This window comes from Puntigrus tetrazona, chromosome 16 (genome assembly GCF_018831695.1).
Source record: "Puntigrus tetrazona isolate hp1 chromosome 16, ASM1883169v1, whole genome shotgun sequence".
NCBI lineage: Eukaryota > Metazoa > Chordata > Actinopteri > Cypriniformes > Cyprinidae > Puntigrus > Puntigrus tetrazona.
In genome coordinates, this window is record NC_056714.1 from 12,902,375 (window position 1) to 12,918,395 (window position 16,021).

At 35.8% G+C, this 16,021-nt stretch overlaps 1 protein-coding gene across 7 annotated transcripts in view; it reads right to left on the reverse strand.

Annotated features, from left to right (window-relative positions):
* Window positions 1-16,021, reverse strand: part of col14a1a (collagen, type XIV, alpha 1a) — a 105,010-nt gene that overhangs the window by 63,314 nt on the left and 25,675 nt on the right. For all 7 annotated transcript variants that reach the window (XM_043261932.1, XM_043261934.1, XM_043261928.1 and 4 more), the window contains 13 exons: window positions 10,846-11,001; window positions 10,621-10,740; window positions 9,360-9,524; window positions 8,916-9,077; window positions 8,686-8,843; window positions 7,472-7,601; window positions 6,320-6,462; window positions 5,953-6,082; window positions 5,079-5,218; window positions 4,508-4,634; window positions 3,556-3,695; window positions 449-581; window positions 16-63 (listed from right to left, as the gene is read on the reverse strand). In XM_043261932.1, coding sequence (XP_043117867.1) covers window positions 16-63; window positions 449-581; window positions 3,556-3,695; window positions 4,508-4,634; window positions 5,079-5,218; window positions 5,953-6,082; window positions 6,320-6,462; window positions 7,472-7,601; window positions 8,686-8,843; window positions 8,916-9,077; window positions 9,360-9,524; window positions 10,621-10,740; window positions 10,846-11,001 — 1,752 coding nt within the window. The remainder of the gene's footprint in view (window positions 1-15; window positions 64-448; window positions 582-3,555; window positions 3,696-4,507; window positions 4,635-5,078; window positions 5,219-5,952; window positions 6,083-6,319; window positions 6,463-7,471; window positions 7,602-8,685; window positions 8,844-8,915; window positions 9,078-9,359; window positions 9,525-10,620; window positions 10,741-10,845; window positions 11,002-16,021) is intronic.

Genomic DNA, 16,021 nt, shown 5'->3' on the forward strand with positions numbered 1-16,021 from the left:
TCATATTTGTCTTACATGCTGTAGTGGAGGGAAAAGTTGTGGGAACTTCTGTGGTCCAGCCCACTGAAATCAAAAACAAAGCAAAACAAAAAAATCAAAGCGAAACAAATACAAAGCGAAATACAAAATATAAAAGCAAAGCAAAAAGCAAAGAATAACAAAAATAAAACACAAATTGACAATGCAAAACAAAATAAAAGCACAAATAATAACGATAATAATAATAATAATAAACAAAGCAACAAAAAAAAACACCAAAGCAAAGCAAAAAAAGACAACGCAAAAAAACACCCAAAGCAAAGCACAAAAACAACAAAGCAAAGCAAAAACAAAAACAAAAAGAACAACCAAAAAAAAGCAAAGCGAAACAAATCAATTAGTCAGTTTGAAATAATGTAAATGATCTGGTTGATGTTAATCCTTTAAAAAACATTATTTAATGCCTTACGTGTATTCTCAAGCACAACCACAGGGTTGCTCTCCATTTCGTCTTCATAGATGGCTGACAGTGACACCTTATACTGTGTAAAAGGACTCAGGTCTTGAATCACATATGAGTTCACAGCTCCACTCAGCATTATCTATACAACACACAAACATAAAAGCACTCATTTACAGTATAAACCAGAGATATAACAACATTTGAACAGTGCATATAGGGCTGGCTTAGCCTGATTAAACCTCCTATTTGGGAATCATCAACATGTGGTTTAAGAGTTAATTAAAATAATCTGGAAAGCATGGCACAACATTGCTTCTCTGAATACCCAATACACTTTAAATTATGTTACGAACCAGACAAACCACACTTGACAGCAAAGATACTTTACAGTCAATTGTAAAGATTTAACACCAAGCGTCAGAGGGTGATGATGAAGAAACTGGACTGTCCAATTCTGGAGCAAGGACACATCTATGAGAGGATGTAGACTGACAAATAATTTTCTTGTGACTCTGTATGTCGTAACCTAGCCTGCTTATGGCTGTAGATCAATGACAGACGACCATTATAAATGGGGAGGGGGTATTTTCACTCAAATTTGTGCAGAACATACATGTAAGCAGCATTTTTTGCAACCTGGCCTCGTAAAGATATGTACCCCTTTTTGTGCAACATCGTTTTTATGTGCTTTACTGCACATTTCACCGCAGGTTCAAAGAGAAATGTCCACTGAGTGGTGCTAAAATACAGGTTCAATACGTGAACCCTGGCACATTTAAATTAAAGTTGAAATAGGTATTTATTGCGGCAGTTCAGAATTGAAATATGTGTGGACTGTTGCTAAAAGTTATTGCTCTATCATGTTGAAAATATGCCCGAAACCTGCCCAATAGTGTTTACAAATGCAAAACTGATCTAAAAATTCACTTGTTAAAGCAAACGTGTTGATTTCAAATGTGAACCGTAGTTATTCAAACCGGAGCTCTTCGCTCTTCTCAAGCACGTGAGCTAACAAACAGCTATAACATGATTTTCTTCAAGTAAGTAAAAAATTATGTTTTATTAACCGAAGCTAAGAATCGGAATAAAAGGTGTTGGGTTTTACTGCCTCTAGTGTTCATTTCTTTTGGAAACTGCAGCGTTACGTACTTATTGGTACATATTTCGTATCTCGTTAAAAATTTAAATAAGATACGTTTATGTCAAGAGACCAAATAGATTTGTTTGTGCATTTTTGAGCAGAAGTAAAAGTGGGTGCAACAGCATACAGGCAAAACATCATGTTTTGTCCGGAACAAACGTTGGTGGCTGTTCAGAGAAGCACCTACGCCACGCCAACAACAAGAACATGCATTAAAAAGCAACCCTGCTATCAGGAGAGCTTTGGATCTCAGTCAGCTCTGGGCCGTCCCAGCAAACCCCTTTGAGTGAATATGTGTTTCTGGGCTGACTCCTCTGCTCTGGGACCTGAAGCTTCAGCCACATTCCAGTCTGCCTCACAGCATTTTATTATTTTCTGCTCTGGTGGCTCTTGGTAAACATATCGACCTGCGGTGCTATCTATAAAAAACAGCTGCACTGACTCCTGGCCAGTAATAAAAACTTTCTCCGTCACACACACTCACACACGCTTGTGTCTGTGGTCACGCGTGGCAGGGATAGCGGTGTCGGGACGCGTTCAGTATGCTGCTGGTTGTTTTGGTGTTTGCGAGTGCCGGCGACTGGCTATTTCTAATAGTGAATTACAGCTGGCCCCAGGCTCCGGGTCAGGAGAAAGTATTGATTGACTCATAAATCATTTTCAAGGACCTCATAAAATTCATATTTCACTTTCTCTTTTTCAACATATATAGTTTGTTGGATCTAACGTCCAGCAATGGATGTTTAAAACAACAAGCAAGTCACAATGGAAGAGACACTGTGGAAAAGTTCAAGAAAAAAGCAGAAATTGAAGGTTTCGGGTTTTGGCTGGTGAGATGGCATGACTCCACCACCCTACTGCCAAAAAACATCCGTCTCCACTGACAGACAAAATGCTTTTGCAAGCCACATCAAAAATATTTTATTACATCATAGTCATTTTTTGCCAGTGTCCAGCTAATTTATATATGCATTTGTTTTATATATGCAGTTCTTATAAACCGGAGTGTACACAAGTGGTATGTAGGTGCGCATGCATAACTAAAATAAATGCACTGCGCAATTAAGTTCAAACGCTCATTTGCATACCGACATAGTTGACAGCCATTAATGCACAATTACCATTTTAGATTGATAAACTATAATACCGTATAAGATTTCTGCTCTTCAGCGCAAAACCAGAGCAAACTCTCGGGCGAAATGAAAACTTTCTGATTTTAAGTTTGAAAATGATGTAAATTCATATTTAAAAAAGTAAATATTAGCAATTTATTTTTAATTTTACTATAAAATGTATTTGTATTTAACACTTCCTATTTATTTTATAATGTAGTAGTATTATCTCACTTTATTGTTTTGTTTATTATTTTGTATAAAAAAAACTAAACAAATAGAGTGCAATAATATTATTATCACCAATTTTTCATAACGGTTCACACTACAGTATGTGCAGTGTGAGAACCAAACCAATACAAAGGGTTATGTGCACCCCTGCTTATTAATGTTTATTACATTTTATTATATTATATTATATTATATCTCAACATTTTTAATTTTTTTATGCTCATCAAATCTGCATTTGATCCAAAATACTGAAAACACTGCAATATTGTGAAATACTTCATTAAAATTATTATTCAAATACTTATTTTGTATTTTAACTATTTGCAAAAAAATAAAATTTGTATTCAAGCTGACAACAGAATAAGGATTATTTTAACTGAATGAAATGTATTCATTTATTTTAAATCTATTTGTATAATATTGTTAACATTTTAATGTCACTTTCGATCAATTATATACATTGTTGCTGAATAAATATCCATTTATTTTAAACAAAACTGACCCCAAACTTTGTATCATATATTATACTTTTATATTATGTTATGTTATATATTATAGATATTAAAGAAACCAACAAAACCACGTTTTAGCTGTAATATGACTGATCATTGTACTTGTAATCGACTGACCTCCCTCTCTTGTCCTCCTTCGGTGGGTGACCAGGCCATCTTATAGAGCACCACATCTCTGGCAGGATGTGACCAGCTGACCTGGAAACTCTCTGAGGTCACCTGTGATGTCATGAGGCTGAAGGGGGCTGGCACGAGCTCTGAATGAGACATAATGGGAGGAAATACATGCATGAGGAAATAATAACAATAATAATTTCAGTGTCTTGTCTTGCGTTCCAGCAAATTATGCAAACAGCCTTGCGACAAGATAGATACACGTGAAAATTTGGGTTCTCCTTTGTGTTCCAAAGATGAAAGTCATAAGGCTTTGACATGACATGAAGTCAAGTAAATGATGACATAATTTTCATTTTTGGGCGAACTAATCTTTTAATTTCCATTCGGTGAATGAATTCCTGAATATTCTCATTTCCACAGAGAGACCGGCTTTTACCATAACAATCACTTTCGAATTCAAACGTATTCCCTAGAAATTTCTCCATGTAACCTGATTACTACAATGACAATGTCAGGACACCCACAGAACAATGAAACTCAGGAAACGAAGGCCCAGATCCATTATAGATTCCAGCAGCCAATCAATGATTACTGAATGTAACAGCCTGCCTAGAAAGTGATGCTTTGTCCAGGACAGAGAAAGCATCCATTACCTCTTTCCAGCTGGACTAAATTGCAGACTCTGTGTGTGCCGAATATTGTAAATTCTGCTGGAGGAGGAAAATACGACAAAATATGCACATACATGTACATGTTAAATCAGCACTGCTGCAAGTAGATGAGATTTGTTTTTGCCGTGCTCATGATAATGAATACCAATGGGCCCTGTCTCTTTTGGGCTTGGAAAAAATATTTGCATAAATCCACACCTACCGCCCAGCGTATGCAGCCAAGAAACTGAATAACTGAATTTAACCATTTAGCAGTTCATTGGCAGGGATCAAACACTTACTTGTATTGAATCCGCCACTGAGCGCCTCTGATTGGCCGGCATCGTAGAGAGCGAAAACAGCAACGGTGTACTCTGTTAAGGGTGACAGGTTCTTCAGGTACACGTTGGTGACTGGACCCAAATCCACCTGGACAAAAATATATATATATATATTTTTATTTTCGTGCCAGATGAGCATTTCAGTGAGTTTTTGTAAGCATGTTTTCACTGAAGCTGAAGTTTTCCTTCAAAATAAGAGCTCTACTGCTGTTTCTAGCTTCTGTTTAGCTTCCTAAAACACTAGTGCGAATGTAATTTAGACTGAGACAGTATATCACTAATAAAAAAAGTTTTGAGCTCCAAAGTTCAGGTACAAGTCGATTCACTGACATCTTTCTGACTCATTTTTTAAGCTAAGAACATGGGTTGGAGCTCTCAATTTTAAACTCTCAGTGTGTATTTTTATATTGTAACATCCCTATTTTGTATACTATACATCTGGTTAATTGAATGTGAAAATGAATGAGAGCATGATTGTCCAACAGAGAAAGGAGGGCTTGTCATGTATTGTAGGTTGTGCTGTAGTGATCACCTGACTGGTCTGGACACCATCTGTCTTCATATACAACACACGGTAGCCCTTAACCTTCCTGGACACTGCGTCCCAGTTGAGTCGCACAGAGCTGTGGTCAACTTCAGTGACCCGCAGGTTACGAGGAGGTCTCAGGGACACTGCAGGAAGACAGGGACTAATGATCAATCACTGACACTTAATGCGCTTAATCACGGTTAATCGTTGGACAGCACTAGTGTAAGATTAAGCAGGTAATTTTGATTTATTTTAAAGAATCAGTTCAGACTGCCAGTTTGATTTTTTTTTTCATACAAAAACTATATACAGTAGCATCTAGTAGAATAATGTTTTTTTTATTATCACTTTATTTAGCAAGAGTGCATTAAATTAATCAAAATTGAGTATAAAGAAATGTATAACATTGGGGGAAAAATAAATAAATGCTAATAAATGTTCTTTCAATTAATAAAATAAACAGACCAAAAATATGTAAATATTTTATTTATCTATACACAGTAAAAAAAAAATTAATTTTAACTTAAATTAAAATTTCAAGGCAACACAAAGGCTTAACATTTCAACAACATGGGATTGTTTGTTCAGACAACTGTGTTTGAAAAGTTGGGACAACATTTGGGGCGATTCTGTTGGTCTGACGAGTGTTTTTATGTAGTAGAAATAAGCATTTTTTAATATTTGAGACTCAAAAAGGTTTTGTTAACTGGAAAATGAGCAGTTCCATTTTTTACAGTGCAGCCCTACCACTTGGAGCACCTTTAAACACATTACGTTATTTAATTAACTATCTGTCATAATAATTCCAAATATTATACACAAAAAGAGCAAACTGGTTAAAGATTAAAACTGAAATCAGACTGGCTTGGACACTCACTGGTGGTCTCCTGAACAGTTACAGGATCGCTGGCCTCCTCTCCGAACAAGGCATAGACCGTAACGGTGTACTCTGTGTCAGGAATCATTCCAGTCAGCTCCACATCAGTCACCGACTCATCCACCTTTAGCTGTATCCCAAAAACAATGGCAACACCTTTAGAGCAGCATAAAGGCTGCTGAAACACAGATCAAAGTGCAACCAAGGGAACTCAAACGTGATGAATGTTATTCTTCTTCTACGGCTCCCATGAAAAGATTGTAACAGCAAAGCTACTATTTTGGGGGAAGTGTCATCATGCCGGCCCGGGCTTAACGTTTACTCAAACACAGACAGGCACACTCACAAAGACAATTTGCAGCCTCACCTCTCTTTCATCTGTAGTCTCACCGCTCAGTGGAGCGTAAAGGATCATGTACCCAGAAGCCCCCTCTGCATCCCTCCAGCGGGCTCTCATGCTGTTGTCTGTCACTTCGTACACCTCGAGATCACTCACTGTTGGTAGAGCCACTGAGATACACACATACATACAAATCAGACACTCATACTTAACACAGGCGGTCTGTGTTCTTGGTGTTTGCATATTTGTGAGTGCATACATTGCAGTCATTTTATAAATTCATATTTTGTCTTTTGTCAGAGTGACGACATTTAGCGCTGGTAATATAATTGAATCTTAATTTAATTTATTCCTAATTTATATATATATATATATATATATATATATATATATATATATATATATATATATATAAAAATTAACAATAATACTGCTTAAAATTTAAAATAATTTAAAATGTAAAAATCATATATATATATATATATATATATATATATATATATATATATATACACAATATTTATTATTATTAATAATAATAATAATGCTTAAAATTGAAAACAATTTAAAATGTAAAGATCGTATTTATTTATTTTCATTACATTTTATTTAGTCTAGTTTAAAACTTATAACATCTAACACAATTTTGTTTCTCATTTAAATCATGCTTTACTGGAAGAAAATACTGAATAAAATATTTGGTTTTGTGTGTCTGGAGTATTTTTTCATTTTTGGATGTCATGTAAAACATTTGTAAAGATCAGAAGTGCGTTCTGAGTTGGATTCTGGGAAGAGTGTGACTTTGATGGAGTGTGAAGAGAAGCAGAAAATGTTTTCATTCTGGAACAAGCGCACACGAATGATCTTTACAACGATCTTCTACCGCAAACCAAAGACTTTAAACATCTTAATCAACCACAAAACATTTCAGAAGTCAGTTCTGTGTTCTAGACCTGACTGACATGCGTCTGCTCAAAAGCAGTGGTTAGGAAATAAACACATTATATAAGAAAGCGATGATAGAATTAGTGTAAAGGGCATTAAAGAAAAAGAAATGTGGTTTGTGGGTAAGGACTGTTCTACGGTGAAATAGTGTTGAAGGACACGAGCCTGTAGCACATGTGATTTGAAATGTTCTGTAGTCAAGGTTGGTCGTGGCAAGTTTAGAATATGACTCACGCGTGATCTCGCTGCCTCTCAGAGCGTCACTCGCTGCGCTGCGGTACACAGCGAACACAGCAATCTCGTATTCAGTCAGAGAGTTCAAATTCTGCAGGACGACTGAATTCTCCGTGCCGCCCACCACAATCTGTACAGCAAGACAACAGAGGTTTGTGATGCCTAGCACAGCAGTTTGCAGAACGGTTATGAAAAATAAGACGGAAAAACTCAGCTGTATTAAATAATGTGGCAAAGTGCAGCACATAATATTTATAGTATTGTGCTGACACCCATCACGAAAAAACGGAAATAGAATGAAAGATAAAAGGGGCACTGAAAAGTATTCTGACATTTAAGCCACAGTTAAAAAAAAACGTAATCCTGTCATTTCTGTAGATAACAAAATATCAAACCAATTGGGGTTCATTTTTAAGATAGAAAGAGCAAAAATCACTGCTGAATGAAAACAGTGAATATTGAACATCTGGAGAACATCAGCTGACGTATATTAGGACCTCTGACAAGAGGTCTTCTAAAAGACATTATTGTCATGAACATTTTCTAAAACTGTACTTATTTATTTGATCTGGGGAACACAACAGAACGTTTTTTGACCGTACAATAAAAGTGTGGTTAAAGGTTTAGTTGACCCAAAAATGAAATTTCCAACCTAGGTTTATGTGACTTTCTTCTTTCAGACAAATCCAATCAAAGTTATATTAAAAACTGTCCTTGCCCCTCTAAACCGTTTAATGGGGTTAAATGGGTATTTGCGGTATACAGTTTGGAAGATGTGAAATAAAGTGCATATATCTATAACACAATAAAATGTCCCTCACGCTGCTCCAGGGGGTAACTAAAGGTCTTCTGTAGCGACTCCATGCATTTTTAGATAAATATCCAGATTTCATACTTAATAAACAAATCTTAATTTTTCACTCTACATTTTTCTTTACAAATCCTCATTTAGTAGGTAAGTAAAACAATGGCTAATTTTCGTTTTTTGCTAAACTAACCCTTTAAATGTTGCTCTGAACATCTTATGACTGTCATTAAATGGGTCTTTTGTGTTCTACAAAAAAATAAATTTATACAGGTTTAGAATGACACGAAGGTAAACAAGTGATTTTAGAAATGTCTTTTTTGGGTGAACAATCCCTTTAAGAGGCTTTCACGGTTTTAGATCATTTGTGTCATTGCGTATTTGAAATTTGTGATAGAGCATTGGTCACCTCTTCCAGAACATCTGCTGCGGTTGGATGGTAAACCACCCGGTATTTTTCCACACTGCCAGGCGCATGAGTCCAGGACACACGAAAACTGTGTGCGGTCACCTCAGAAGTGACCAAGTCCTGGGGTGGAGATGCTGTCTCTTCAGCAGAAGGATCTCCTGTCAAACATGAGGGAATCATGAGGGCTTATATCAGATACCTTATTTAAGTTTAACAATTAAAACACTCACGTTTAATATCTTTGTCTTGTTGCTCCACTCCATCACACACCTTCCTGGTAAGACCATCCACTATAGTGCTCATGATACTGAAGTCTGCCACATTATAAACATGTGTTTCCTCTGGTTCAGAGGCGATGGCCTTCAGCTCGTTCTCATCAGCATTCTTCACACCTACGCACAGCCACACATATTCACACAGGTTTCTGGAAGATCTATAATAAATAACTTGTGTTGATAAATTGTCAGTGTTGACAGTCTACAATCTTTCAGCAGATTTTGTAAATATTTATTAACAATAACATTCATAAATTACTTCTGAAAAGCTCTGCAACACGTTTACATCAGCCCTGAGTTGTTTATTTAGCACTTTTTTTTTTACATACTTATTAAATACAATAAACACAAAAAAATGCAAAAAATGAATGAATTTTGAATGAATGAATTTTCTAATACCAATGGCAAATAACTCGACTCCAGCACTTCTCAGGATCTGTGCAGGTGGGATAACATCATCCTGGGATTTGCCGTCTGTTATCAGAATTCCAATTTTGGGAACATCGCCACGAGCCCCAGACTCAGGTTTGAAGCTGTTCTCCAAAACGTAGGTAAGAGCAAGACCTAGCCAGACCAAAACAGTAAATGAAAGAGTTTTGTAAAATAAAGTTGCTAGAAACAAAGTGATACAAAAATAATACAAAAATTGTAAATATAAGTAATAGTCCAAAACGTAAACGTAAAACGTCCAAATTACAGGAGTAAAGCCACTTCTGTTCATTTCTCCTCTGAAATTGTGAGAAATGAAATAGCAAAGAAAGTAAGTCATAATTATGAGATGTAAATTTGCAATTCTGAAATATTAAGTTGCAATTGAGCCATTAATTGCAGTCAAAGTCAAAATAATGAGTAATCACATCAAAATTACAAAAACATAATTCACAACTGTGAGATATGATGTCACAAGTACAAGAAAACTAAGTAGAAATTGTGAGGTAAAATTACAATGACAAGAAACTAAGTCAGAATTGTGAGATAAAATTGCAATTATAATAACTAAGTCACAATTGTGAGATATGAAGTCACAACTACAAGAAACTAAGTCACAATTGTGAGATAAAATTACAATTACAAGAAACGAAGTGATATTTGTGAGATATAAAATTGCAGTTACAAGAAACGGTCACACTTCACAATAATGAACTTATTGTGTTGATATTGTATTGCACAACACTTCTGCTGTTATTGAGGTAGGATACGGGTAAGGTTAGGGACAGGTTTGGAGGTATAAGTAGGTTTAAGGGTGGGTTAAGGTGTAAGGGTTGGGTCAACAGTGTAAGACACAACTGTGAGATAGAAATTGCAATTACGGGAAAGTAAGTCACAACTTTGACACATAAAATCATAATTATGACAAAGTCACATTGTGACAAATAAATCGCAATTACGAGGAAGACGTTATTGTAAGATATAAAATCACAATTACAAGAAATAAAGTTTCCTGGTTATGCTGGACTGATTGGTTAGCAAATAAAATGCAAGTTTCTGTGCTGAAACACTGCACACAAAAGTGAAATACTAATTTAGTTATAGTCGTATAGTCATGCCTACAATAACAATTCCTTGTGCTTTTTGAGTTGGTTATCCTCTCTTTCACAAGGCACAGTATATCTGTGTCTCAAGAACAATGGAAAAGGTCTGGAAACGCAAAGCACATTACCTGTGAGAGTGTTGCCTCCCTTGTACGGCAAGTTTTTGACAGCATCTATTACTGCATCTTTTGTACTGAAGCCATTCAAGTGCCACTCTATCCGTGGATCGCCGCTGTACTGGGCCAGTCCTAAAACACATTCAGGGAACACAATAACACTTTACAGATCAGATCTAAATTGAAAAGCAAATTGATATACAGTTTGATCCATTACTATACATTAATGGAACCCACCAATCCGGGTTTTGTCTATTCCCACGTCGAAGGCATTGACCAGGTTTTCGAGGAACATGCGAACCAGGCGGAAATTGATTCGCCCAATACTCCAAGATCCATCGACCAGGATGACAATATCCGCAATGGCAGAAGTTGTGCAGACAAACTGATCCACTGGATTATGAGAGACGAACAGAGAGACAGAAAAAAGAAAGAATGAAACTTGTTGCACATATACAGTCCCACGTGTCTATAGATCTAAAAACATTGTCCTCTGAAGAAACAAACAAACCCAGCGCTATATCACAAATTACACAGCAGCCCGTGAATGCAGGTACGGTTTTATTGAGCCACTTTGTCATTGCACAAAGTATCATCAGAGGGCAGGGAAGAACGCTCTTGATTTATGAACACAGCAGAAACAATCAACCAAAGCAACATTATTTTACTCATGCAATTTTAACAGAGCAGTTTAGGGATCCACACTGGTTAGAGACAACTGATGGCATTTCGAACTTGAACAAATCATGTGTGTGTTTATGTCTCTGCGAGTGAGACGGTAACTCCTGGCAGTCCCACTGTGCAATAACTACATATCCCCACACCGAGGGGGTAAAGTGATGAAGTGTCAGTACGGGCAGTAAATCTGAGGGGCGCAGGACCACAGAGCTCAGCGGTGTATCATGGGAGTCTGTTCTGTTCCTTCCTCAATCATTTATTTTCACAGAAGAACTGGCCGTCAAAGGCTTATAGCATGATGCAAGTCATGTCTATAAGAGCATTAGTGTTTGGCACCATCTACAGAGGCTGAAATACAGAACGGGGATATTATCCAACCTCAACTAGTCCTGGACATGAATACAGAGAAATCCACTGACACAAAGATGGCAGCGAGGAGTAGAGGCTCTTAATCCGCTGCTAATGACATATTTCCATAAGCTTAAAAGAGAGTGATTTACATTTTAAAGGGATAGTTCATCAGAAAAAAAAATACATTTTATTATTATTTACTCGCTTATGGCATTACAAACCTGAATGTCGTTCTTCCATGGAACATAAAAGGTGAAAAATGTTTTCAGTGTAATGGAAATGAATAATAGGCTTCAAAAAGATGCAAAAGGACCAGAAAGTAGACACAGCTAATCATTATAAGTATGTTATAAAGTATGTTATTTTTGGTATTTGTTATTTTATTCATAACGTATGTTTTTTGTGCGTCTTAAATATATTATTCCCACATAAACTTATTCCAGCGACTTGCTAGGTACTGAGACCGGAGTCAGACAAATGAACTAGAATTAAATCTCTGTTGTTGTTGTTTTTTTCAGGTTATTCTATCCCGTTAAGATTTTCAATGAATAACATTTACATTTGTAGCACATAAGTAAAAATTTTCCGTGAAGAATTTTTCTATTTCTTGCATACAGCTATGACTTCAAAAAAATACCCAACAGCTTGTGCCATACATACCACTTATGATACTTTAACTCGTTACCGTTTACGTTTCGCAAACGAAAAAACATGCTGCTTTGAACCAACAACACGGTAAGTAAATTGAGACTTTTCATTTTTAACTGAACCATCTCAGTGTAGACAGTTACATCAAAAGCAGCATCTTGGCAGGCGAAACTACTGGCCATGTCTGTCGAATCAGTTTAGTTTAACCACCAGGAAACGATTTGTCTCTGAGAAAACACTCAATAAACCCACCATTCAATCGGTGCGAGATTTGTTTAATTAACTCCTGTGCTTCTTAATTCCTCTTTACCTATTTATGTCTGTGAATAGCGGCGTTGTTCGATCCACGCCATTACACAAAGAGTGGCTTGTCAAGACACAGGTACCTTCTGCTGTTATCATTGAGCCATTGAGAGCCTCGGTATCACTAATCAACGTGAGCTTCTCTATCTGAGAGCGCGGGGCTGATTGTATCCTGAGATTCAGGGGTGAGGATTCATCAGACCCATCAGCGATCCGGCAACATCGATTCATTAAGCCCTAAGAACCCCGGGACTTATCTACTAAGCAACAGACTCCTCGTTGCCAACTTGGAAAACCAAAAAAGGTCATGCGATTGCTGCAATGCAGCTGCCGTAGATTGCAGCTGTTGGGCTGCACAAACTCTCTTTCGGTTGCGGGACGTCTTCTGGGAGCTCTCAATCAAACATATGCTGGAGGAAGAGAAGAAGAGACAAGCGAATGAGATTAACACGACAGACAATGTAATCAACTCTTCGCATCATTCATGAATGCAAAATCAAGGCCGCGGCGATATGATATATGCACTGTGCATGCAGAGCTCCATTAATTATGCCTATTTTGGCTTTAGTGTCATCGCCAGACATGTTAAATATTCACTAGAGGTGAGACTCTGCGGGCCTGTCCCGTGGCAGGTCACGTTTATTTTTTTCATTAAATGTATATTAAGATTAACTACTGAATGGACGCTCTTGCTGCTCCTGTCAGATCCCTCATGTCACAAATTTGTCAGCTATCTTCATTTCCTTGCCGCTGGGGTGTCTAGACTACTAATGTGGGGGGAAGGAGAATTTTTTGCTCTTTCGAGGCATTGAATAATGATGGAGTTTTTAGCAAGCGTGTCTTTTTGGCTACCTTTCAACTCTCTTTGAGGTGAAGTCATTAAGGAATACAGGGATGTTGAAGGGACAAAGATATAGTGAGCCTGGGGTTATAACGGTCTGCTTGATATCTGGAGTGGTTCTTAATATGCTGACAATATTACCTAAATAATTATGCATGTGTTACCTCGGGTAGCTATTATGAAATACCCAAAACACCCAAACAGGATGGGAACTTAGATAAGATATTAAATAAGAAGTTATTAATCTCAAAAAGCCCATTAGTTTTTTTCCTCCTTAAAGCTAAAACTTTTCAAATAAAATAAAAATAAAATGTTTTTTTTTTATCATTTTATTATGCTTTTTTTGCAATTAATTAAAAGCCCTATAAATCTAATAGATAATATAATATAATATAATATAATATAATATAATATATAAATATAATATAAAAATATATATATATTAAAAAATGCTAATATTTGGGGTCAGCAAGATATTTTTTATTTTATTTTATTTATTTATTTGAAAGTCTCTTATGCTCAAAATTATTTGATCAAAACACAAAAACAGTACTATTGTTAAATATTATTTAAATACACAAATATACAATTGAAAATAACTACTCTTCTTTTTATTTTTTTATGTAGTTATTTATTTATTCATTTATGTATTATTTATAATGATTTTTTGTTAACACTTTACAAAACAATAACATAACATAATAAATTCTAATGTAATATAACAATACACACTGACATCACTTAAAGCAAAATACTTTATAAAAAAAAAAGAAATACAATGTAATGTAATATAATGTAATACAAAAAAAAATAATAATTCACACATGCTCATAAGCCATATACTTGTGAATATGAATGCATCTGAGCTACAGTGGCATATCAACAGGAAAGAGAGGAGAGAGAAAACAAATAAGAGAGAAACAATAAGAGAGAAGGCATTTAATAACTGAAGTGGGCAATGCGATAAACCATAAAAAACCAGAAGAAGAGCTCATCTGGGTCTCTCAGGGGCATGTTTAAATACCATTCAGCACCTATTAAGGTTAACAGCTCTAACCAACATCCCCAAATATGCCAACTTTTTTTCATATCCTAAAGAATGCAGACAGGGGTTATTGAAAAAGCGAGCAGCTGATCTATCTAGCCTCTGTAGAGCATTTTATTACAGCGGCATTTTTCCTCTCTCATGCTTCAGCTCTCTTTCAACTGCAGGCCATGCCAAGTATGCTATGGGTTGTGACATCAGCGGAGGATTCTGGGAGCAACATAGCCAAGTGCCAAACAATGCACAGGCCCAAGAATGGGCGCCTTTGTTCTAAAGAGCACACAAAGTTAATCAGTCCACTCCATCTAAATAAACCGAAAGGACAGATAGCATGCCACAGACTTCTGGGCCTTTTGGGGAACTCCAGAAAGCACACTCATTCTGACCCGTTCCACCATCTTCCTAGAATTTGGCAGGAGAACCAGCAACAGGCCTTTAAGACAATTAAGCATGTCATCTCATCTCTTAATGGGACGTGAAGTGGCAAGAAATATAAAAAGGTGAATCAGAGTTTAAACACAGAGGTCTGTGAGAGACGAGAGCGCAGTGGAGCGGAACAAGATTTAGATTGAGGAGACAGAAGGTGGGCGACGTGTGACGTCACTACATGGACGAGACTGAGCTCATGAATATTAATTGTCTGTATTACACACCGATTTGGCACTGAGATACAGAATATCGAAGCAGTCTGAAACAAGGCAGATACGTTTTAGGAATGTGTAATATGCCTGTACCGTAGCAGATATCGACGAGTACAAATTACAAAGTTTTCCACAACAAAAGCTATTTCCGATTCACTGCTGTTCAAAAGATTGATTATTAACAAGAATGGGTTAAAATGATCAAAAAGTAATAGTAAAAAAAAAAAAAAAAAAAGAAAAATGAAAAAGTTTCGTATAAATGCGAAAAAAAGACATATTCAGCCTGAAAAATAATAAATAGTAAATAGTGTTCACAGTTTCCAACTGTTTTTAACATTTTTATTAAGAATAAATGTTTCTTTGAATGAATCATGTGACACTGCTGAAAATTCAACTTTGTATAAATTAAAATTAAATAAATTAAATTTTTTTGTAAATATATTAGAATAGACTAAATATTTATTATCACAGTGCTGTTGTTGTTGTTTTTTTTCAAATAAATTATATACATGCAGCATTAGTGGGCACAAAAAAAAGTTATTTCAATGACGTAAAATATAATATTATCCACCCCAAACTTTTGTATATATAAGTTAGAATTACAAAGATAGTATAGAATTTATCAGTTTACATTAGTTGATCAGTATCAGAACTGTAGCATGTTTTCTATCAGCTTTTATTCTTTAAATTTAATTCATTTAAATCACATTTTAATTTAATTCAATAGATGCTTTCTATCAGCATTTATTCTTTTAATTCATAATCAAATTGAAATAATCAATAACAGCAAGACCTAATAATCAATATATGAGGAATAAAATGTACGAATTTACATTTAAAAAAGTCACTTTTATTATCTGTCTACATAAATCTACATTTATTTGTGAAGAAACGGTATCCAAAACC